The sequence below is a fragment of the Pseudophryne corroboree genome, chromosome 7 (genome assembly GCF_028390025.1).
Source record: "Pseudophryne corroboree isolate aPseCor3 chromosome 7, aPseCor3.hap2, whole genome shotgun sequence".
NCBI classification, from domain to species: Eukaryota; Metazoa; Chordata; class Amphibia; order Anura; family Myobatrachidae; genus Pseudophryne; species Pseudophryne corroboree.
The window spans coordinates 344,234,864-344,258,619 of record NC_086450.1 but is presented as its reverse complement, the minus strand read 5'-3'; the positions used below and the strand labels follow the sequence as shown (position 1 = coordinate 344,258,619).

The 23,756-nt window shown below is 48.0% G+C and overlaps 1 protein-coding gene across 2 annotated transcripts in view; it reads left to right on the top strand.

Annotated features, from left to right (window-relative positions):
* SMG1 (SMG1 nonsense mediated mRNA decay associated PI3K related kinase) overlaps positions 1-23,756 on the top strand; it is a 408,649-nt gene that overhangs the window by 124,863 nt on the left and 260,030 nt on the right. For both annotated transcript variants that reach the window (XM_063934392.1, XM_063934391.1), the window contains exon 12: positions 12,079-12,180. In XM_063934392.1, coding sequence (XP_063790462.1) covers positions 12,079-12,180 — 102 coding nt within the window. The remainder of the gene's footprint in view (positions 1-12,078; positions 12,181-23,756) is intronic.

Below are 23,756 nucleotides of genomic sequence, written 5' to 3'. Positions count from 1 at the left end.
TGGGCATTTATTTATAATATTTTAATGAAAGAATAATATATAAAAATGTCATATTTTACCTTTATGACACAGGATGTATTGAGAAACCGTTATCTGGGGGTCATTGCTGTATTGTAAGATGTATGTTCACTGGCTGTTGTGCGCTTTGTGGGGGTCCCTGCTATGCCATTAGATGTAGATAGCATAGTTGATGGAGTGGGCACTTCTGCGGACTTGTGTTTCTTCCCCCCTACACACCTCCACAATATGAAAATGTTTTACATTTCAGGGCCCTAGGCTGAAACTGCTGTTAACATTTTTGTTTTGTTTTTTTATTTGCATTTTATTTTGTAGTAGCGGAGAGGGTATGTGGGCTTTTTGATTTACTGCTGCCACCACAGTTTTTGTTTGGGCTACCTCATACGAGGTGATCCCATATGGGAGGTTCCATGCCAGAACATTTCAATTGGATCTCCTGAGCAAGTGGTCCGGATCACATCTTCAGATGCACCGGATGATATGACTGTCACCTCAGGCCAAGGATGGAGTTTCGGGATTCAGGATTGGATCCTCCTCACGACAGATGCGAGTCTGAGAGGATGGGGAGCTGTCACCCAAGTGGCTCAGTTCCAGGGCAGGTGGTCAGCCCACAAAGCCCTCCTTCCGATCAATATTCTGGAACTTCAGGCCTCTCCTCTACTCAGGGATCACGCAATCCAGGTACAGTCGGACAACGCCACGGCGGTGGTGTATGTCAATCGGCAAGGAGGGACAAAGCTCTACATGCGAGAGGTGTCAAAAATACTCCTTTGGGCAGAAATAAATGCAAGAGTAATGTCCGCAATCTTGTGGAAACTGGGAAGAGGACTTCCTGAGTCGTCACGATCTCCACCCGGGAGAGTGGGGGCTTCAGGTGTTTCAGCAGATCATCGACCGGTGTGGTAGCCCACAGATAGACATGATGGCTTCTCAACTCAACAAGAAGCTGCTTTGGTATTGCTCACGAACCAGGGACCCTCAAGCGAGGGCAGTGGATGCACTGAAATCGCCTTGGCCTACCGGTTTCCTCCGATTCTGTTGCTCCCAAAGGGTGCACAAGCGAATCAGGAGTCAGAATCCAGGCAATTCTGATTGTTCCAGATTGGCCTCGGAGGGCGTGGTACGCGGATCTTCTGGACATGTCTATAGAAGACCCTTGGCCTCTGCCACTGAGAAGAGATCTTCTTCAGCAAGGACCGTTCGTCTACCTGGACTTAAGTCGGCTTCGTTTGACGGCATTGAAGTTGAGCGGAACATCCTAGCTCACAAGGGCCTTTCCACAAAGGTTATTGCTACCATGGTTCAGGCCCGGAAGCCTGTGACGTCAAACCACTGTCATCATATCTGGAGGAGATATGTCTCTTGGTCCGAGGAACGCACGTATCCTCCTGCTGCGTTTCACTTGGAATGTTTCCTCCATTTCCTGCAGGCTGGTGTGGATAAGGGCTTACGTCTGGGCTCCATTAAGGTCCAGTTTTCAGCCCTCTCAATTCTTCCAGAAGAAATTGTCAGCCTTGCCAGAAGTTCAGACTTTCTTGCAAGGGGGGTACTTCACATTCAACCTCCTTTTGTGCCGCCCACAGCACCCTGGGATTTGAATATAGTGTTGAAAAAAAAAAATCCTCACGTGGAAGATGGTGATGTTACTAGCCCTGGCTTCTGCTAGGCGTGTCTCAGAGTTAGGAGCTCGTGTTAAAGCCCTTACTTGGTCTTTTATGAGGACAGAGCGGAGCACCAGACTCAACAACAGTTCTTGCTGAAGGTAGTCTCTGCGTTCCACTTGAATCAACCTATTGTGGTTCCGTCCAGTTTTGGCACTTCATCTCCTCCGGAGGCATTAGATGCTGTGCGAACCTTGAAGATCTAGGTCAAGCAAACGGCTCGGATCAGAAAGACTGATTCCTTGTTCGTGCTTTATGATGTGCAGAAAAAGGGTTGTCCTTCGAAGCAGTCCATTGCTCGTTGGCTTAGGCTTACTATCCAACAGGCCTATGTGTCGGCAGGCTTACCTGTTCCTAAGTCTCTGATAGCCCACTCTACAAGATCAGTGGGCTCTTCCTGGGCGGCTGCCCGTGGTGTTTTGGCCTTGCAACTATGCCGAGCTGCTACCTGGTCAGGGAAGAACACCTTTGTGAAGTTCTACAAGTTTGATACCCTGGCCAAAGAGGATACCTAGTTTGGGCAGGCAGTGCTGCAACAGTCTCCGCACATTCCCGCCCGGTCTGGAAGCTTTGGGACATCCCCATCGTACGAAGTCTCCCCAATATCCCTTATAGATGCTAGAGAAAATAGGATTTTAATTGCCTACCGGTAAATCCTTTTCTCGTAGTCCATAAGGGATATTGGGCTCCCGCCTCAGTGCATTTACTTTTCTGCAGGTTCTCTTTTATATGGTTACCTGTTCAGCTGTTGCTGTTGGTACCAGCCGTTGCTGTATGTTAGTGGTGTGCTGGTGTATAAATCTCACCACTCATTATGTTCCTTCTCTCATATGTCCTTTCTCTGTCGTGCACGTTTTTTTTTTTTTTAACCTATAACTGCCTGTGGGAGGGTGCATAGAGGGGAAGAGCCAGTGAAGAAATGTAAAGTGCACTGGCTCCTTTGGACACCGTCTATACCCCTATTGTACTAAGTCTCCCCAATATCCCTTATGGAGTATGAGAAAAGGATTTACCGGTAATTAAAATCCTATTTTTTTTATTCAGCTGAACATTGTACTTTATTTTCTCTCTGTCAGGGTACTTTTTCTGCCTAGAAAGGTGTCTGGACTGTAGTTTCTTACTACTTTTCATTGCTGAAGGATCTTTTTAAAATATTTCTGAGACTCTGTCCTTATGACCCCAAACAGTTCATGTTTTCCATGTTTCCTCTTATAATCACAAGTGAAATAATTAGCTCCACTTCTGGATGTTTTAAAATGTCAATGAATAATGAATACACCTGTGCACATTCCAGATAACCTGCAAAACGTGAACTGTGTGGGCTCCTGAGGACCGAGTTTGAGAATCACTGTTCTAAGCTATTGTCAGTAGATGTCTGGGGATCTTAGTCCACTCTTTTACTTGATTGTGTTCTATATGGATTCTTTCCTTATATGTCCAATTAAGGGATTTCCTAGATTTTATAGATTATGGGGAAAAATCAGTACTGTAGTACACTTGTACTACACATGTTCCATATGTCATGCTTATATACCTCAGTGGATTTTTACACCCAGATATATCTTGTGCAGCTTGTGAGACTGAGGGCCTAGGTCTGTGTGCATTTGAGATTTATTCAAAATGGAGGAACTAGCCTGATCAAGTCATAGTTGCACTTAATCTTGGAACTGACAAAACATGTCAGTCCATCTTCTGAAGGAAAGACAATAAATTCCTCCTTCAATTAAACTCTGATCTTTGGTAGTCATCCCTCCTTATCAGGGACCTTATCTCAGTGGTCCTCAGACCTTCAACCAGTAGTCTCTGAGCTTCCCTGGGTCACTTCCCAGCAGGAAAGTTTTGCCTCCTTTGGTGTGGATTCTCTACAAAAATTTGTCACACAGTAGATGCCTAAAACATCCGGGGTTCTCATTTGTTCTACTTTTCCAGAGGACTCTGATTTGGAATGATCTATGATGGTGTAAGATAATGCAGACTGAAAACTTTTTACAGGAAAACTCTTCCAGCAGACAGGTTGTAGAGAACTAGTTCTAGCAATTTGACATTCCCTCAATTTTCAGAATTTGTTGAAATGATAGTCCATGCTTTCCTAGATAAAAAGGAAAATTTAAGTACGCTGTCCACTTTCATTCCAATACACTTGATGTCATTTTGGGTGGAGGCATGGTGTAGCAGACCTAAATGGTGTTTTCAAGATCAGATACACTTTTGGCTCACATATCCCATCTGGAGAACCCACCCTTGTTGAATGCACACTTTGGTAGTGGTCTTTGTCACAGCCACATTGGCTAGTTTTAGCAGCTGCTTAGGTAAACTGTGGTGATGTGGACTGAGCAGTTTGTGGAAGTTTTACAATCGAGATGTCCCAGTGCAGAGTTGTTGCCCATGGTTGATTATGCGAAAGAAGCAATAGAAATTTTGGGTTATGCAGTTATGGATGATGTATCAGAAGATGAGAGTTTAGTCTTCTGTATTTTAAGAGGAATGAGAGTACCACCTTCAGAGGAGCCCCTTCAAAGTGGTAAGCAGTTTGGGCTGGGCTACCAAGCCTGCAGACAAAGACATGTCTGTGACGTCAGCTACATCGTCTGTTTTTGGTCTCGTCCTCTTCAGGTAGGGGAGTCAGGAGCCATATGGAAAGAACGCTATGTATTAATCCTCTTTAGGACCTCCAACCAGGCATTTCTTCTCAATACCTCTTCTTAGAGACTAGTCCTTCAGTGGGCCAGTCAGTCTGTTCTCTTATCTGTTGTGAATGTTTAAGTTCCAAAAATAAATAAATAAAAGCTTGGCATTTTACAAATAATGGACTTCAACCTATCTTGAGTTAAAAAAAAAACAAAACTCCCTGCATCTAGTCTGTCCCTGCATACCAAGGTTTTGTCCCATTTGGAGGTCCATTATAAATCCCCTCTTTACGAGGTCTGGGCTAGGATTTCACTTTGGGAAGTGGTAACTCTTCATAAATGATGGGGTTTGGTTAATACAAAATTTATATTGATAGCTCCTTCATAGAAGACAAGTAGACACTTTTATGATTCACAGGAGAACATGGCTGGCAACTAAACAGTTGGTGGCCAGGATGATTGCATAGTTATATAGATTCCTTGGCTCCACATGGTTGAGTACTGCGTTACCACACAATTTCACTGTGTTTACATACTGTATGTGAGCATTCTGGTCTGCATATTTAATTCTAATCTATACACAAAACAGCAGTTTAAAACTGCCAAAGCCCAATTTCCACCCCCTTTACACCCCTCCACCAAACAAGTTTTAGTTTTCCAGAAATGCCTATTCCAGCCACAGTTCTCAGTGTAACCTTGTCTTCCAGATAGGTTCAGAGGAATCTTTTATGAGGGCTGGAGGTTGTGGAGTACCATATTTATGCCTTTTGGTTTCAAAACAATTGCTACAGGACAGTTGGCTGTAGAATATTGCAGGAGAGCTGCACAGACTTGCTTACATGCACAGCTAAGCTATTGCCCTTCATTCAGATATACATGGTTACTATAAAAGATATAGATACTTTCAACATTTCCTTTAAATCAGTGTTCTTGATACAGTCGAAATACTTACACGTATATGTCTAAGTTTCGATTACTTATTTACAAATTTTCTACGTGTGAGCGTTTTGTCATGCAACAGATATCAATATGATAATCCAATTTGTTCCAAACACAAAGAATGACGTACAAGTTGCTTAAACTTTGCAGTAACTGTAGCGTATACAGAAACCTTTGTTAAAGTTTCTGCATTTTCCTTAGTCTGTTGTGGAATCTGTAATTCTAAACTTGCATGTGTTGTCAACTTCTTAGGGCTGCACATGTAGATCTCACGGACACGAACTACGTGTTCCTCTAATACAGGTGACCTCCCAGAAATTTTTCCTTTGGATAAGCAACCATTGTTTGTAAATTCTTGCTCCAGTCTTGGATGAACTGCCTTGTAGGTGGAGGTTTCCCATATCGTGTTCTGAAATGCCGCTGCACAACAGTAACAGTTTATTTTGTGCTAATTCTAGCACACAAAAAGCCTTCTCTACTGGCGCAGCAGCCATTTTGCTAACATGATCCATCGGCAGCTTACGCGATGCTGATGTCGCGAACAGCTGCAGTCGTAAAATCTTTTTCTCTAACGTCCTAGTGGATGCTGGGGACTCCGTAAGGACCATGGGGAATAGACTGGCTCCGCAGGAGACAGGGCACTTTAAGAAAGAATTTGGATACTGGTGTGCTCTGGCTCCTCCCTCTATGTCCCTCCTCCAGACCTCAGTTTGAATCTGTGCCCGGACGAGCTGGGTGCTACTTAGTGAGCTCTCCTAAGCTTGCTAAAAAGAAAGTATTTTGTTAGTTTTTTTTATTTTCAGAGAGATCTGCTGGCAACAGACTCTCTGCAGCGTGGGACTGAGGGGAGGGAAGCAGCCCTACTCACTGAAGCTAGGTCCTCCTTCTTAGGCTACTGGACACCATTAGCTCCAGAGGGATCGTACACAGGATCTCACCCTTTGTCGTCCGATCCCGGAGCCGCACCGCCGTCCCCCTCGCAGAGCCGGAAGACTGAAGCCGGTGACAGAAGCAGGAAGACTTCAAAATCGGCGGCAGAAGACTCCAGTCTTCATATGAGGTAGCGCACAGCACTGCAGCTGTGCGCCATTGCTCCCACACTAAACCCACATACTCCGGTCACTGTAGGGTGCAGGGCGCAGGGGGGGGCGTCCTGGGCAGCAATTAGAGACCTCTTGGCAAAAGTGGGCATATATACAGTTGGGCACTGTATATATGCATGGGCCCCCGCCATATTTTTACACAAACGCGGGACAGAAGCCCGCGGCTGAGGGGGCAGGGCTTCTTCCTCAGCACTCACCAGCGCCATTTTCTCTACACAGCTCCGCTGAGAGGAAGCTCCCCAGGCTCTCCCCTGCAGAATCACGGTAGAAGAGGGTAAAAAGAGAGGGGGGGCACATAAATTTGCCGCAAAAACAGTATATACAGCAGCTACTGGGTTAACACTAAGTTACTGTGTGACTCCTGGGACATATAGCGCTGGGGTGTGTGCTGGCATACTCTCTCTCCGTCTCTCCAAAGGGCCTTGTGGGGGAACTGTCTTCAAATAGAGCATCCCCTGTGTGTGTGGTGTGTCGTTACACTTGTGTCGGCATGTTTGACGAGGAAGGCTATGTGGAAACAGAGCGGGAACAAATGAATGTGGGGTCGCCGCCGACGGCGCCGACACCCGATTGGATGGATATGTGGAAGGTTTTAAATGATAATGTTACTTCCTTGCATAAAAGGTTGGATAAAGCTGAAGCCTTGGGACAGCCGGGGTCTCAGCCCATGCCTGATCCTATGTCGCAGAGGCCGTCAGGGTCTCAGAAGCGCCCACTTTCCCAAATTGTTGACACAGATATCGACACGGATTCTGACTCCAGTGTCGATGGCGATGATGCAAAGTTACAGCCTAAAATGGCTAAAGCCATCCGTTACATGATTATAGCAATGAAAGATGTGTTGCACATCACAGAGGAAACCCCAGTCCCTGACAAGAGGGTTTATATGTATGGGGAAAAAAGGCAAGAGGTGACCTTTCCCCCTTCACATGAGTTAAATGAGTTATGTGAAAAGGCTTGGGAATCTCCAGATAGAAAACTGCAGATTTCCAAACGGATGCTTATGGCGTATCCCTTCCCGCCAACGGATAGCTTACGCTGGGAATCCTCCCCTAGGGTAGACAAAGCTTTAACACGCTTATCCAAGAGGGTAGCCCTGCCGTCACAGGATACGGCCACCCTAAAAGATGCTGCGGATAGAAAGCAGGAGGGTATCCTGAAGTCCATTTATACACATTCAGGTACCTTACTAAGGCCGGCGATTGCGTCGGCCTGGATGTGTAGTGCTGTAGCAGCATGGACAGATACCTTATCTGAGGAACTTGATACCTTGGATAAGGATACCATATTACTAACCCTAGGGCATATAAAAGACGCTGTCCTATATATGAGAGATGCTCAAAGAGACATTAGCCTACTGGGCTCTAAAATAAATGCAATGTCGATTTCTGCCAGAAGGGTCCTGTGGACTCGGCAATGGACAGGCGATGCCGACTCAAAAAGGCACAAGGAGGTTTTACCTTACAAGGGTGAGGAATTGTTTGGGGACGGTCTCTCGGACCTGGTCTCCACAGCTACGGCTGGAAAGTCCAAATTTTTTGCCATATGTTCCCTCACAACCTAAGAAAGCACCGTATTACCAAATGCAGTCCTTTCGATCACAAAAAGGCAAGAAAGTCCGAGGTGCGTCCTTTCTTGCCAGAGGCAGGGGTAGAGGAAAGAAGCTGCACAATACAGCTAGTTCCCAGGAACAGAAGTCCTCCCCGGTTTCCACTAAATCCACCGCATGACGCTGGGGCTCCACAGGCCTGGTGGGGGCGCGTCTCCAAAATTTCAGCCACAAGTGGGTTCACTCCCAGGTGGATCCCTGGGCTATAGAGATTGTGTCTCAGGGATACAAGCTGGAATTCGAAGAGATGCCCCCTCACCGTTACCTCAAATCGGCCCTGCCTGCTTTCCCCTTAGAGAGGGAAATAGTGTTAGCTGCAATCACAAATTGTATCTTCAGCAGGTGGTGGTAAAGGTTCCCCTCCTTCAACAGGGAAGGGGTTACTATTCGACCATGTTTGTGGTACCGAAACCGGACGGTTCGGTCAGACCCATATTGAATTTAAAATCCCTGAACATATACCTGAAAAGGTTCAAGTTCAAGATGGAATCGCTCAGAGCGGTCAACGCAAGCCTGGAGGAGGGGGATTTTATGGTGTCTCTGGGCATAAAGGATGCTTACCTTCATGTCCCCATTTATCCACCTCATCGGGAGTACCTCAAATTTGTGGTACAGGATTGTCATTACCAATTCCAGACGTTGCCGTTTGGTCTCTCCACTGCACCGAGAATATTTACCAAGGTAATGGCGGAAATGATGGTGCTCCTGCGACGGCAAGGAGTCACAATTATCCCATACTTGGATGATCTCCTCATAAAGGCGAGGTCCAGAGAGCAGTTGCTGATCAGCGTAGCACGCTCTCGGGAAGTGTTACAACAGCACGGCTGGATTCTAAATATTCCAAAGTCGCAGTTGATTCCTACGACTCGTCTGCCCTTCCTGGGCATGATTCTGGACACAGACCAGAAGAGGGTTTATCTCCCGATGGAGAAGGCTCAGGAGCTCATGACACTGGTCAGAGACCTATTAAAACCAAAACAGGTGTCTGTGCATCACTGCACACGAGTCCTGGGAAAGATGGTGGCATCATACGAGGCCATTCCCTTCGGCAGGTTCCATGCGAGGACCTTTCAATGGGATCTGTTGGACAAGTGGTCCGGATCACATCTACAAATGCATCGGCTGATCACCCTATCCCCCAGGGCCAGGATGTCTCTCCTGTGGTGGTTGCAGAGTGCTCACCTTCTCGAGGGCCGCAGATTCGGCTTTCAGGACTGGGTCCTGGTGACCACGGACGCAAGCCTCCGAGGGTGGGGAGTAGTCACACAGGGAAGAAATTTCCAAGGTTTGTGGTCAAGTCAGGAGACTTGCCTTCACATCAACATCCTGGAACTAAGGGCAATATACAACGCCCTACGTCAAGCGGAAACCCTGCTTCGCGACCGACCGATGCTGATTCAGTCAGACAACATCACCGCAGTGGCTCATGTAAACCGCCAAGGCGGCACAAGGAGCAGGGTGGCGATGGCGGAAGCCACCAGAATTCTTCGCTGGGCAGAGAAACACGTAAGCGTACTGTCAATAGTGTTCATTCCGGGAGTGGACAACTGGGAAGCAGACTTCCTCAGCAGGCACGACCTCCACCCGGTAGAGTGGGGAATTCATCAAGAAGTCTAAACGCAGATTGCAAGTCGGTGGGAACTGCCACAAGTAGACATGGCATCCCGCCTCAACAAAAAGCTACAGAGGTATTGCGCCAGGTCAAGAGACCCTCAGGCGATAGCTGTAGACGCACTAGTGACACCGTGGGTGTTACAGTCGGTCTATGTATTTCCTCCTCTTCCTCTCATACCCAAGGTGCTGAGAATCATAGGAAGAAGAGGAGTGAGAACAATACTCATTGTTCCGGATTGGCCAAGAAGGACTTGGTATCCAGAGCTGCAAGAAATGCTCACAGAGGACCCATGGCCTCTGCCTCTAAGACAGGACTTGTTGCAACAGGGGCCCTGTCTGTTCCAAGACTTACCGCGGCTGCGTTTGACGGCATGGAGGTTGAACGCCGGATCCTAGCAGAAAAAGGCATTCCGGATGAGGTTATTCCTACGCTGATAAAGGCTAGGAAGGACGTGACGGCTAAACATTATCACCGTATATGGCGAAAATATGTTGCTTGGTGTGAGGCCAGGAATGCCCCTACGGAGGAATTCCAGCTGGGCCGTTTCCTTCACTTCCTACAGTCGGGAGTGACTTTGGGCCTAAAATTGGGTTCCATTAAGGTCCAGATTTCGGCCCTATCCATTTTCTTTCAAAAAGAACTGGCTTCTCTTCCTGAAGTTCAGACGTTTGTAAAGGGAGTGCTGCATATTCAGCCCCCTTTTGTGCCTCCAGTGGCACCTTCGGATCTTAACGTGGTGTTGAGTTTCCTGAAGTCACACTGGTTTGAGCCACTTAAAACCGTGGAGTTAAAATTTCTCACGTGGAAGGTGGTCATGCTATTAACCTTGGCTTCAGCTAGGCGTGTGTCAGAATTAGCGGCTTTGTCACATAAAAGCCCCTATCTGGTTTTCCATATGGACAGGGCGGAATTGCGGACCCGTCCGCAATCTCTGCCAAAAGTGGTGTCATCTTTTCATATGAACCAACCTATTGTGGTGCCTGTGGCTACTCGTGTCTTGGAGGATTCCGAGTTACTAGATGTGGTCAGGGCTTTGAAGGTTTATGTAGCCAGAACGGCTAGAGTCAGGAAAACTGAGTCACTGTTTAACCTGTATGCACCCAAGAAGCTGGGTGCTCCTGCTTCAAAGCAAACTATTGCTCGCTGGATCTGTAACACGATTCAGCAGGCTCATTCTGCGGCTGGATTGCCGCTGCCAAAATCAGTAAAAGCCCATTCCACAAGGAAGGTGGGCTCTTCTTGGGCGGCTGCCCGAGGGGTCTCGGCATTGCAGCTTTGCCGAGCAGCTACTTGGTCGGGTTCAAACACTTTGGCAAAGTTCTACAAGTTTGATACCCTGGCTGAGGAGGACCTTGTGTTTGCTCATTCGGTGCTGCAGAGTCATCCGCACTCTCCTGCCCGTTAGGGAGCTTTGGTATAATCCCCATGGTCCTTACGGAGTCCCCAGCATCCACTAGGACGTTAGAGAAAATAAGATTTTACTTACCGGTAAATCTATTTCTCGTAGTCCGTAGTGGATGCTGGGCGCCCGTCCTAAGTGCAGACTTTTTCTGCAATGCTTGTATATAGTTATTGCTTACATAAGGGTTATGTTATAGTTGCATCAGGGTTGATCTGATGCTCTATTGTTGTTCATACTGTTAACTGGGTAAGTTTATCACAAGTTATACGGTGTTATTGGTGTGGCTGGTATGAGTCTTGCCCTGGATTTCCAAAATCCTTTCCTTGTACTGTCAGCTCTTCCGGGCACAGTTTCTCTAACTGAGGTCTGGAGGAGGGACATAGAGGGAGGAGCCAGTGCACACCAGTATCCAAATTCTTTCTTAAAGTGCCCTGTCTCCTGCGGAGCCCGTCTATTCCCCATGGTCCTTACGGAGTCCCCAGCATCCACTACGGACTACGAGAAATAGATTTACCGGTAAGTAAAATATTATTTTTTTTCTCTCCACTTCCTGCAAAAGAAATAGACACTTTGGTTTCTATAAAACATTGAAAGTATTCTGCATATAGTCAACATACTGACATGGATATGTATTATATGTCTAAGTTTCTATGACTAAGTTACAAATGTTCTATGTGTGAGACTTTTGCCACATGGCAGATATCAATACGATAACCCAGTTAGTTACAAACACACCGGAGGATGCCCTCAACAGTCGCAACAGCTGCTGCGATGGGTTGCTTCAGCTCGCTTACACTTGCAGGAAGTGGAGAGAAAAAAATAATATATCCATGTAAGTATGTTGACTATATGCAGAATACTTTCAATGTTTTATAGAAACCAAAGTGTCTATTTCTTTTATAGTAACCCTGTATGTTTAATATTTAGATGATCTGGGACATTTTTACCAAGATATGTTTCGGTTTCTTTTTTTCTCTCCATTATAATAATTTCTTTGCGAAGCACTTGACAGCATAATTGGTCTTTTATAAAGAAAGATGACAAATTTCTTAACTTTAATACCGAACGTACTGTAGTAGTGTTTTTTCTTTTTTTGTCTTTCAGATTGTTGAACAGATTAATACAAAACTGCCTTCATCTTTTGTGGAGAAACTGCTTGTACCAAATTCAAAGCTGCTTACATTACGGTACCACAAGGAAAAGGAAGTAAGCAATTCTCGCGTCTAAGATTTTTGTGATACTATTTATTTATTTTCTCTTACGCCCTAGAGGATGCTGGGGACTCCGTAAGGACCATGGGGTATAGACGGGCTCCGCAGGAGACATGGGCACTATAAAGAACTTTAGATGGGTGTGCACTGGCTCATCCTTCTATGCCCCTCCTCCAGACCTCAGTTAGATCCTGTGCCCAGAGGAGACTGGGTGCACTACAGGGGAGCTCTCCTGATTTTCGCTGAAAAAGAATTTTGTTAGGTTTTTTATTTTCAGGGAGCACTGCTGGCAACAGGCTCCCTGCATCGTGGGACTGAGGGGAGAGAAGCAGACCTACTTAAATGATAGGCTCTGCGTCTTAGGCTACTGGACACCATTAGCTCCAGAGGGTTGGAACGCAGGTCTCACCCTCGCCATTTGTCCCGGAGCCGCGCCGCCGTCCTCACAGAACCGGAAGATAGAAGCTGGGTGAGTATAAGAAGAAAGAAGACTTCAAAGGCGGCAGAAGACTTCAGATCTTCTCTGAGGTAACGCTGCGCGCCATTGCTCCCACACACAACACACACAGCGGGCACTGAAGGGTGCAGGGCGCAGGGGGGGGCGCCCTGGGCAGCAATAATAAACCTCTAGGGACTGGCTCATAGATATATAGGCTGCGGAGGCAGTATATTATATAATCCCCAGCCAGTATAGTAAATTTGAGCGGGACCGAAGCCCGCCGCTGCGGGGGCGGCGCTTGATCCTCCAGCACTAACCAGTGCCATTTTCTCCACAGCACACTGCAAAGAAGCTGGCTCCCCGGACTCTCCCCTGCTGAACACGGTGACAGAGGGCAAAAAAGAGGCGGGGGGGCACTTTTAATTGGTGCAGTGAGTGTATATTTATATAAAAGCGCTATTTTGTCTGGGAATTTTGTTTCCAGTGTCAGTTGGCGCTGGGTGTGTGCTGGCATACTCTCTCTCTGTCTCTCCAAAGGGCCTAATTGGGGAACTGTCTCCATATAGATATATCCCTGAGTTTGTGGGGGTGTTGGTACGCGTGTGTCGGCATGTCTGAAGCGGAAGGCTCATCTAAGGAGGAGGTGGAGCAGATGATTGTGGTGTCTCCGTCTGTAACGCAGACACCTGATTGGCTGGATATGCTGAATGTTTTAAATGCAAATGTGTCTTGATTACATCAGAGGTTGGACAAAGCAGAGTCCAGGGATAGACCAGGGAGTCAATCCATGGATTTGGCTGTCACAGGGCCCTTTAGGGTCTCAGAAACGTCCCCTGTCCCAAGTAGCAGACACTGATACCGACACGGATTCTGACTCCAGTGTCGACTACGATGATGCGAGGTTACACCCAAGGGTGGCCAAAAGTATTCATTATATGATTATTGCAATAAAGGATGTTTTACATATCACAGATGACCCCTCTGTCCCTGACAAGAGGGTACACATGTTTAAGGAAAAGAATCCTGAGGTAACCTTTCCCCCATCTCATGAGCTGAATGCGTTATTTGAAAAGGCTTGGGAAACTCCAGACAAACTGCAGATTCCCAAAAGATTTCTTATGGCGTATCCTTTCCCTGCGCAGGACAGGTTACGGTGGGAATCCTCACCCACGGTGGACAAGGCGTTAACGCGCTTGTCCAAAAAGGTGGCACTACCGTCTCCAGACACGGCAGCCCTCAAGGATCCTGCTGATCGCAGACAGGAAACTACCTTAAAATCTATTTATACACATACGGGGGCCTTGCTCAGACCGGCAATAGCGTAGGCTTGGGATTGTAGCGCTGTTGCGGCTTGGACGGATACTTTGTCAGCTGACATTGATACCCTGGATAGAGATACCATTTTATTGACCTTAGGTCACATTAAAGACGCAGTCTTATATATGAGAGACGCTCAGAGAGACGTTGGCCTGCTAGGTTTGAGAGCCAACGCCATGGCGATTTCTGCTAGGCGAGCTCTGTGGACCCGCCAATGGACGGGTGATGCCGACTCAAAGAAGCATATGGAAGTTTACCTTACAAAGGTGAGGATTTGTTTGGGGAAGGTCTCGCGGACCTGGTTTCCACAGCTACCGCGGGTAAATCTACTTTTTTACCTTATGTTTCCCCACAGCAAAAGAAAACGCCGCAATATCAGATGCAGTCCTTTTGGTCGCATAAGTCCAGAAGAGGTCGGGGCTCTTCCTTCCTCGCCAGAGGTAAGGGAAGAGGGAAAAAACTGCCTGCTACGGCTAGTTCTCAGGAGCAGAAGTCCTCCCCGGCTTCTACTAAATCCACCGTATGACGCTGGGGCTCCACTGAGGGAGTCTGCGCCGGTGGGGGCACGTCTTCGACTCTTCAGCCAGGTCTGGGTTCAGTCAAACGTGGATCCTTGGGCAAGGGAAATTGTATCCCAGGATTACAAGCTGGAATTCGAAGACGTGCCTCCTCGCCGGTTTTTCAAATCGGCTCTACCAGCTTCAGAGAGGAAGATAGTTTTAGCTGCAATTCAAAAACTGTGTCAACAACAAGTGGTTGTCGAGGTTCCCCTAGTTCAACAGGGGAAGGGGTACTATTCAACCCTATTTGTGGTCCCGAAACCGGATGGCTCGGTCAGACCCATTTCTCTGACGTCCTAGTGGATGCTGGGGACTCCGTAAGGACCATGGGAATAGCGGCTCCGCAGGAGACTGGGCACAAAAGTAAAGCTTTAGAACTACCTGGTGTGCACTGGCTCCTCCCCCTATGACCCTCCTCCAAGCCTCAGTTAGATTTTTGTGCCCGAACGAGAAGGGTGCACACTAGGTGGCTCTCCTGAGCTGCTTAGTGAAAAGTTTAGTTTTAGGTTTTTTATGTTCAGTGAGACCTGCTGGCAACAGGCTCACTGCATCGAGGGACTAAGGGGAGAAGAAGCGAACTCACCTGCGTGCAGAGTGGATTGGGCTTCTTAGGCTACTGGACATTAGCTCCAGAGGGACCGATCACAGGCCCAGCCATGGATAGGTCCCAGAGCCGCGCCGCCGGCCCCCTTACAGAGCCAGAAGACAGAAGAGGTCCGGAAAATCGGCGGCAGAAGACGTCCTGTCTTCAACAAGGTAGCGCACAGCACTGCAGCTGTGCGCCATTGCTCTCAGCACACTTCACACTCCGGTCACTGAGGGTGCAGGGCGCTGGGGGGGGGGGCGCCCTGAGATGCAATAATAACACCTTGGATGGCAAAAAATGCATCAATATAGCTCCTGGGCTATATGGATGAATTTAACCCCTGCCAGAATACACAGAAAAACGGGAGATAGGCTCCGCCCCCTTCTCGGCGGCCTTATCTCCTCAGCACACTGGCGCCATTTTCCCTCACAGCTCCGTTGGAGGGAAGCTCCCTGGCTCTCCCCTGCAGTCACTACACTACAGAAAGGGTTAAAAAAGAGAGGGGGGCACTAATTACGCGCAGTATTAAAAATACAGCAGCTATAAGGGGAAAAACACTTATATAAGGTTATCCCTGTATATATATATATATAGCGATCTGGTGTGTGCTGGCAAACTCTCCCTCTGTCTCCCCAAAGGGCTAGTGGGGTCCTTTCCTCTATCAGAGCATTCCCTGTGTGTGTGCTGTGTGTCGGTACGTTTGTGTCGACATGTATGAGGAGAAAAATGATGTGGAGACGGAGCAGGTTGCCTGTAATAGTGATGTCACCCCCTAGGGGGTCGACACCTGAGTGGATGAACTGTTGGAAGGAATTACGTGACAGTGTCAGCTCTGTATAAAAGACAGTGGTTGACATGAGACAGCCGGCTACTCGGCTTGTGCCTGTCCAGACGTCTCATAGGCCGTCAGGGGCTCTAAAGCGCCCGTTACCTCAGATGGCAGATATAGACGCCGACACGGATACTGACTCCAGTGTCGACGGTGAAGAGACAAATGTGACTTCCAGTAGGGCCACACGTTACATGATTGAGGCAATGAAAAATGTTTTACACATTTCTGATAATACGGGTACCACCAAAAAGGGGTATTATGTTCGGTGAGGAAAAACTACCTGTAGTTTTCCTGAATCTGAGAAATTAAATGAGATGTGTGATGATGCGTGGGTTTCCCCCGATAACAACTGATAATTTCTAAAATGTTATTGGCATTATATCCTTTCCCGCCAGAGGTTAGGGTGCGTTGGGAAACACCCCCTAGGGTGGATAAAGCGCTCACACGCTTGTAAGAACAAGGGCTCTACCCTCTCCTGAGATGGCCGCCCTTAAGGATCCTGCTGATATAAAGCAGGAGGGTATCCTAAAATGTATTTACACACATACTGGTGTTATACTGCGACCAGCAATCGCCTCAGCCTGGATGTGCAGTGCTGGGTTGGCGTGGTCGGATTCCCTGACTGAAAATATTGATACCCTAGATAGGGACAGTATATTATTGCCTATAGAGCATTTAAAAGATGCATTTCTATATATGCGTGATGCACAGCGGAATATTTGCCGACTGGCATCAAGTCTAAGTGCGTTGTCCATTTCTGCCAGTAGAGGGTTATGGACACGACAGTGGTCAGGTGATGCGGATTCCAAACGGCATTTGGAAGTACTGCCTTATTAAGGGGAGGAGTTATTTGGGGTCGGTCTTTCAGACCTGGTGGCCACGGCAACAGCTGGGAAATCTACGTTTGTACCCCAGGTCGCCTCTCAACATAAGAAGACGCCGTATTATCAGGCGCAGTCTTTTCGTGGGCTAGCGGGCAAAAGGTTCCTCATTTCTGCCCCGTGACAGAGGGAGAGGAAAAAGGCTGCAGAAATCAGCCAGTTCCCAGGAACAGAAGCCCTCTCCCGCCTCTGCCAAGCCCTCAGTATGACGCTGGGGCTTTACAAGCAGAATTCAGGCACGGTGGGGGCCCGTCTCAATGAATTTCAGCGCGCAGTGGGCTCACTCGCAAGTAGACCCCTGGATCCTTCAGGTGATATCTCAGGGGTACAAATTGGAATTCGAGACGTCTCCCCCTCGCCGTTTCCTAAAGTCGGCTTTACCGATTTCTCCTTCTGACAGGGAGGCAGTTTTGGAAGCCATTCACAAGCTGTATTCCCAGCAGGTGATAATCAAGGTACCCCTCCTGCAACAGGGAACGGGGTATTATTCCACACTGTTGTGGTACCGAAGCCGGACGGCTCGGTGAGACCGATTCTAAATCTAAAATCTTGAACACTTACATACGGAGGTTCAAATTCAAGATTGAGTCACTCAGAGCAGTGATTGCGAACCTGGAAGAAGGGGACTACATGATGTCTCGGGACATCAAGGATGCTTACCTTCATGTCCCAATTTACCCTTCTCACCAAGGGTACCTCAGGTTTATGGTACAGAACTGTCACTATCAGTTTCAGACGCTGCCGTATGGATGGTCCACGGCACCCCGGGTCTTTACCAAGGTAATGGCCGAAATGATGATACTCCTTCGAAGGAAGGGAATTTTAGTTATCCCTTACTTGGACGATTCCCTGATAAGGGTAAGATCCAGGGAACAGTTGGAGGTCGGTGTAGCACTATCTCAGGTAGTGTGGCGGCAGCACGATTGGATTCTCAATATTCCAAAATCGCAGCTGATTCCGATGACTCGTCGTCTGTTCCTAGGGATGATCCTGGACACAGTCCAGAAAAAGGTGTTTCTCCCGGAGGAGAAAGTCAGGGAGTTATCCGAGCTAGTCGGGAACCTCCTATAACCGAGCCAAGTCTCAGTACATCAATGAAAGGGTTCTGGGAAAAATGGTGGCTTCCTACGAAGCAATCCCATTCGGCAGATTCCACGCAAGAACTTTCCAGTGGGACCTGCTGGACAAATGGTCCGGGTCGCATCTTCAGATGCATCAGCGGATAACCCTGTCACCAAGCACAAGGGTGTCTCTCCTGTGGTGGTTGCAGAGTGCTCATCTTCTAGAGGGCCGCAGATTCGACATTCAGGACTGGGTCCTGGTGACCACGGATGCCAGCCTGCGAGGCTGGGGAGCAGTCACACAGGGAAGGAATTTCCAGAGCTTATGGTCAAGCCTGGAGACATCACTTCACATAAATATCCTGAAGCTAAGGGCCATTTACAATGCTCTAAGCTCAGCAAGACCTCTGCTTCAAGGTCACCCGGAGTTGATCCATTCGGACAACATCACGGCAGTCACCCACGTAAACAGACAGGGTGACACAAGAAGCAGGAGGGCAATGGCAGAAGCTGCAAGGATTCTTCGCTGGGCGGAAAATCATGTGATAGTACTGTCAGCAAGTGGGGACTTCACCCAGAAGTCTTCCACATGTTTATAAAACTCGACAAGTATTGCGCCGGGTCAAGGGACCCTCCGGCAATAGCTGTAGACGCTCTGGTAACACAGTGGGTGTACCAGTCAGTGTATGTGTTCCCTCCTCTGCCTCTCATACCCAAGGTACTGAGAATTATAAGATGGAGAGGAGTAAGCACTATATTCGGGCTCCGGATTGGCCAAGAAGGACTTGGTAACCGGAACTTCAAGAGATGCTCACGGAGGATCCGTGGCCTCTACCTCTAAGAAGGGACCTGCTCCAGCAAGGACCCTGTCTGTTCCAAGACTTACCGCGACTGCGTTTGACGGCATGGCGGTTGAACGCCGGATCCTGAAGGAGAAAGGCATTCCGGATGAAGTCATTCCTATCCTGATCAAAGCCAGGAAAGATATAACCGCAAAACATTATCACCGCATTTGGCGAAAATATGTTGCGTGGTGTGAGGCCAGTAAGGCCCCGACGGAGGAATTTTCAACTAGGTCGATTCCTACATTTCCTGCAAACAGGAGTGTCTATGGGCCTGATATGGGGGTCCATTAAGGTTAAAATTTCGGCCCTGTCAATTTTCTTCCAAAAAGAACTAGCTTCAGTCCCTGAAGTTCAGACGTTTGTGAAAGGGGTACTGTATATACAGCCTCCTTTTGTGCCTCCAGTGGCACCTTGGGATCTAAAATGTAGTTTTTGGTTTCCAAAAGTCACATTGGTTTGAACCACTTAAATATGTGGAGTTAAAATATCTCACATGGAAAGTGGTCATGCTGTTGGCCCTGGCCTGGGCCAGGTGCGTGTCAGAATTGGCGGCTTTATCCTGTAAAAGCCCTCATCTGATTTTCCATTCGGACAGGGCGGAATTGAGGACTTGTCCTCAGTTTCTCCCTAAGGTGGTTTTCAGCGTTTCACCTGAATCAACCTATTGTGGTGCCTGCGGCTACTAGGGACTTGGAGGACTCCAAGTTGCTAGACGTTGTCAGGGCCCTGGAAATATAGGTTTCCAGGACGGCTGGAGTCAGAAAATCTGACTCGTTGTTTATTCTGTATGCACCCAACAAGCTGGGTGCTCCTGCTTCTAAGCAGACTATTGCTCGTTGGATTTGTAGTACAATTCAGCTTGCACATTCTGTGGCAGGCCTGCCACAGACAAAATCTGTAAAAGCCCATTCCACAAGGAAGATGGGCTCATCTTGGGCGGCTGCCCGAGGGGTCTCGGCTTTACAACTTTGCCGAGCAGCTACTTGGTCAGGAGCAAATACGTTTGTAAAATTCTACAAATTTGATACCCTGGCTGAGGAGGACCTGGAGTTCTCTCATTTGGTGCTGCAGAGTCATCCGCACTCTCCCGCCCGTTTGGGAGCTTTGGTATAATCCCCATGGTCCTTTCGGAGTCCCCAGCATCCACTAGGACGTCAGAGAAAATAAGAATTTACTTACCGATAATTCTATTTCTCGTAGTCCGTAGTGGATGCTGGGCGCCCATCCCAAGTGCGGATTGTCTGCAATACTGGTACATAGTTATTGTTACCAAAAAAATCGGGTTATTGCTGTAGTGAGCCATCTTTTCTAGAGGCTCCTCTGTTATCATGCTGTTAACTGGGTTTAGATCACAAGTTATATGGTGTGATTGGTGTGGCTGGTATGAGTCTTACCCGGGATTCAAAATCCTTCCTTATTGTGTACGCTCGTCCGGGCATAGTATCCTAACTGAGGCTTGGAGGAGGGTCATAGGGGGAGGAGCCAGTGCACACCAGGTAGTTCTAAAGCTTTACTTTTGTGCCCAGTCTCATGCGGAGCCGCTATTCCCATGGTCCTTACGGAGTCCCCAGCATCCACTACGGACTACGAGAAATAGAATTATCGGTAAGTAAATTCTTATTTTTAACTTTAAAATCCCTAAACCTATACTTGAAAAAGTTCAAATTCAAGATGGAATCGCTCCGGGCAGTTATCTCCAGCCTGGAGGGGGGGGGGATTTTTGGTGTCGCTGGACATAATGGACGCATACCTTCATGTCCCCATATATCCCCCTCATCAGGCATACCTGAGTTTCGCTGTACAGGACTGTCATTACCAGTTTCAGACGTTGCCGTTTAGGCTTTCCACGGCCCCGAGGATTTTCACCAAGGTAATGGCGGAAATGATGGTGCTCCTGCGCCGGCAGGGAGTCACAATTATCCCGTACTAATTACTTGGACGATCTCCTGATAAAGGCGAGATCGAGAGATCAGTTGCTGAAAAGCGTGGCACTCTCACTGAGAGTGCTGCAGCAACATGGCTGGATTCTGAATCTACCAAAGTCACAGTTGGTTCCAACAACTCGGCTATCTTTCTTAGGCATGATTCTGGACACGGAACAAAAGAGGGTTTTTCTCCCAATGGAGAAAGCCCAGTAACTCCAGAACATGGTCAGAGACCTGTTAAAACAGAAAAGTGTGTCAGTCCATCAATGCACTCGAGTACTGGGGAAAATGGTGGCGACCTACAAGGCCATCCCCTTCGGCAGGTTTCATGCGAGGACGTTTCAGTGAGACCTTCTGGACAAGTGGTCCGGGTCCCATCTTCAAATTCTTCAGAAAATAAACCTGTCCCCCAGGGCCAGGGTGTCTCTCCTGTGGTGGCTGCAGAGTGCTCACCTTCTAGAGGGTCGCAGGTTCGGCATTCAAGACTGGGTTCTGGTAACCACGGACGCGAGCCTCCGAGGATGGGGAGCAGTCACACAAGGAAGAAACTTTCAGGGGATATGGTCAAGCCAGGAGGCTTGTCTACACACCAACGTACTGGAATTGAGGGCCATATACAACGGCCTACGTCAAGCGGAGAATCTTCTTCGCGACCTACCGGTTCTGATTCAATCAGACAACGTCACAGCCGTGGCTCATGTAAACCGCCAAGGCGAAACAAGGAGCAGAGTGGCAATGGCGGAAGCCACCAGGATTCTGTGCTGGGCGGAAAATCACATAAGCGCTTTGGCATCAGTTTTCATTCCGGGAGTGGACAGCTGGGAAGCAGACTTCCTGAGCAAACACGATCTCCATCCAGGAGAGTGGGGACTTCATCAAGAAGTTTTTGCAGAGATAACAAGTCATTGGGGACTTCCTCAAATAGACATGATGGCGTCACGCCTCAACAAGAAGCTTCGGAGGTATTGTGCCAGGTGAAGGGACCGTCTGGCAGCAGCAGTGGACGCCCTGGTGACACCGTGGGTGTTTCAGTCGGTCTATGTGTTCCCTCCTCTTCCACTCATCTCAAAGATACTGAGAATCATAAGACGAAAAAGAGTGCAGACAATACTCATTGTTCCAGATTGGCCTCGAAGGGCCTGGTATTCCGATCTTCAGGAAATGCTCACAGAAGATCAGTGGCCGCTTCCTCTCTGAGAGGACCTGTTGCAACTGGGGCCCTGCGTTTTCCAAGACTTACCGCGGTTACGTTTGACGGCATGGCGGTTGAACACCGAATCCTTGCTGGGAAAGGCATTCCGGAAGAAGTCATCCCTACTCTGATGAAGGCTAGAAAGGAGGTGACGGCGAAACATTATCACCGTATCTGAAGAAAGTATGTATCTTGGTGTGAATCCAAGATTGCTCCTACGGAAGTTTTCCATCTGGGCCGTTTTCTTCACTTTCTACAGACAGGAGTGGACATGTGCCTAAAATTAGGCTCCATTAAGGTACAGATTTCAGCCCTATCAATTTTCTTTCAGAAGGAATTGGCTTCTCTCCCAGAAGTCCAGACTTTTGTAAAGGGAGTGCTGCACATACAGCCTCCTTTTTGTGCCTCCAGTGGCACCATGGGACCTTAACGTGGTGTTAGTTCCGAAAATCCCACTGGTTTGAACCTCTTCAAACGGTTGAATTAAAATTTCTCACTTGGAAGGTGGTCATGTTGTTGGCCTTGGCATCTGCAAGGCGGGTGTCTGAATTGGCGGCTTTGTCTCACAAAAGCCCCTATCTGATTTTCCATGTGGATAGAGCAGAATTAAGGACTCGTCCTCAATTTTTGCCTAAGGTGGTTTCATCGTTTCATATGAACCAACCTATTGTGGTACCTGTGGCTACGAAGGATTTGGAGGATTCCAAGTCCCTTGATGTAGTCAGGGCCTTAAAAATATATGTAGCCAGGACGGCTCGGGTTAGGAAAACAGAGGCACTGGTTGTCCTGTATACAGCCAACAAGGTTGGCGCTCCTGCTTCTAAGCAGACTATTGCTCGCTGGATCTGTAACACGATTCAACAGGCTCATTCCACGGCTGAATTGCCGTTACCATTCGGTAAAGGCCCATTCCACTAGGAAGGTGGGCTCTTCTTTGGCGGCTGCCCGAGGCGTCTCGGCATTACAGCTTTGCCGAGCGGCAACTTGGTCGGGTTCAAACACTTTTGCTAAATTCTACAAGTTTGATACCTTGGCTGAGTTGGACCTCATGTTTGCTCAATCGGTGCTGCAGAGTCGTCCGCACTCTCCCGCCCGTTAAGGAGCTTTGGTATAATCCCCATGGTCCTTACGGAGTACCCAGCATCCTCTAGGACGTAAGAGAAAATAAGATTTTAAACATACCGGTAAATCTTTTTCTCCTAGCCCGCAGAGGATGCTGGGCGCCCGTCCCAGTGCAGACATATTTCTGCAAGGCTTGTATATAGTTATTGCTTACATAAGGGTTATGTTACAGTTAAGATCAGTCTTTGGCTGATGCTGTTTTTGTTCATACTGTTAACTGGTTGTGTATATTCCATGTTATACGGTGTGAATGGTGTGGGCTGGTATGAATCTTGCCCTTAGATTAACAAAAATCCTTTCCTCGTACTGTCTGTCTCCTCTGTGCACAGTTTCTCTAACTGAGGTCTGGAGAAGGGGCATAGAGAGAGGAGCCAGTGCACACCCATCTAAAGTTCTTTAAAGTGCCCATGTCTCCTGCGGAGCCCGTCTATACCCCATGGTCCTTACGGAGTCCCCAGCATTTTCTACGGACTAGGAGAAAAAGATTTACCGGTAGGTTTAAAATCTTATTTCTCTGACGTCCTAGTGGATGCTGGGAACTCCGTAAGGACCATGGGGAATAGACGGGCTCCGCAGGAGACTGAGCACTCTAAAAGAAAGATTAGGTACTATCTGGTGTGCACTGGCTCCTCCCTCTATGCCCCTCCTCCAGACCTCAGTTAGAATCTGTGCCCGGCCAGAGCTGGATGCACCTAGTGGGCTCTCCTGAGCTTGCTAGAAATGAAAGTATTTGTTAGGTTTTTTATTTTCAGTGAGATCTGCTGGCAACAGACTCACTGCTATGTGGGACTGAGGGGAGAGAAGCAAACCT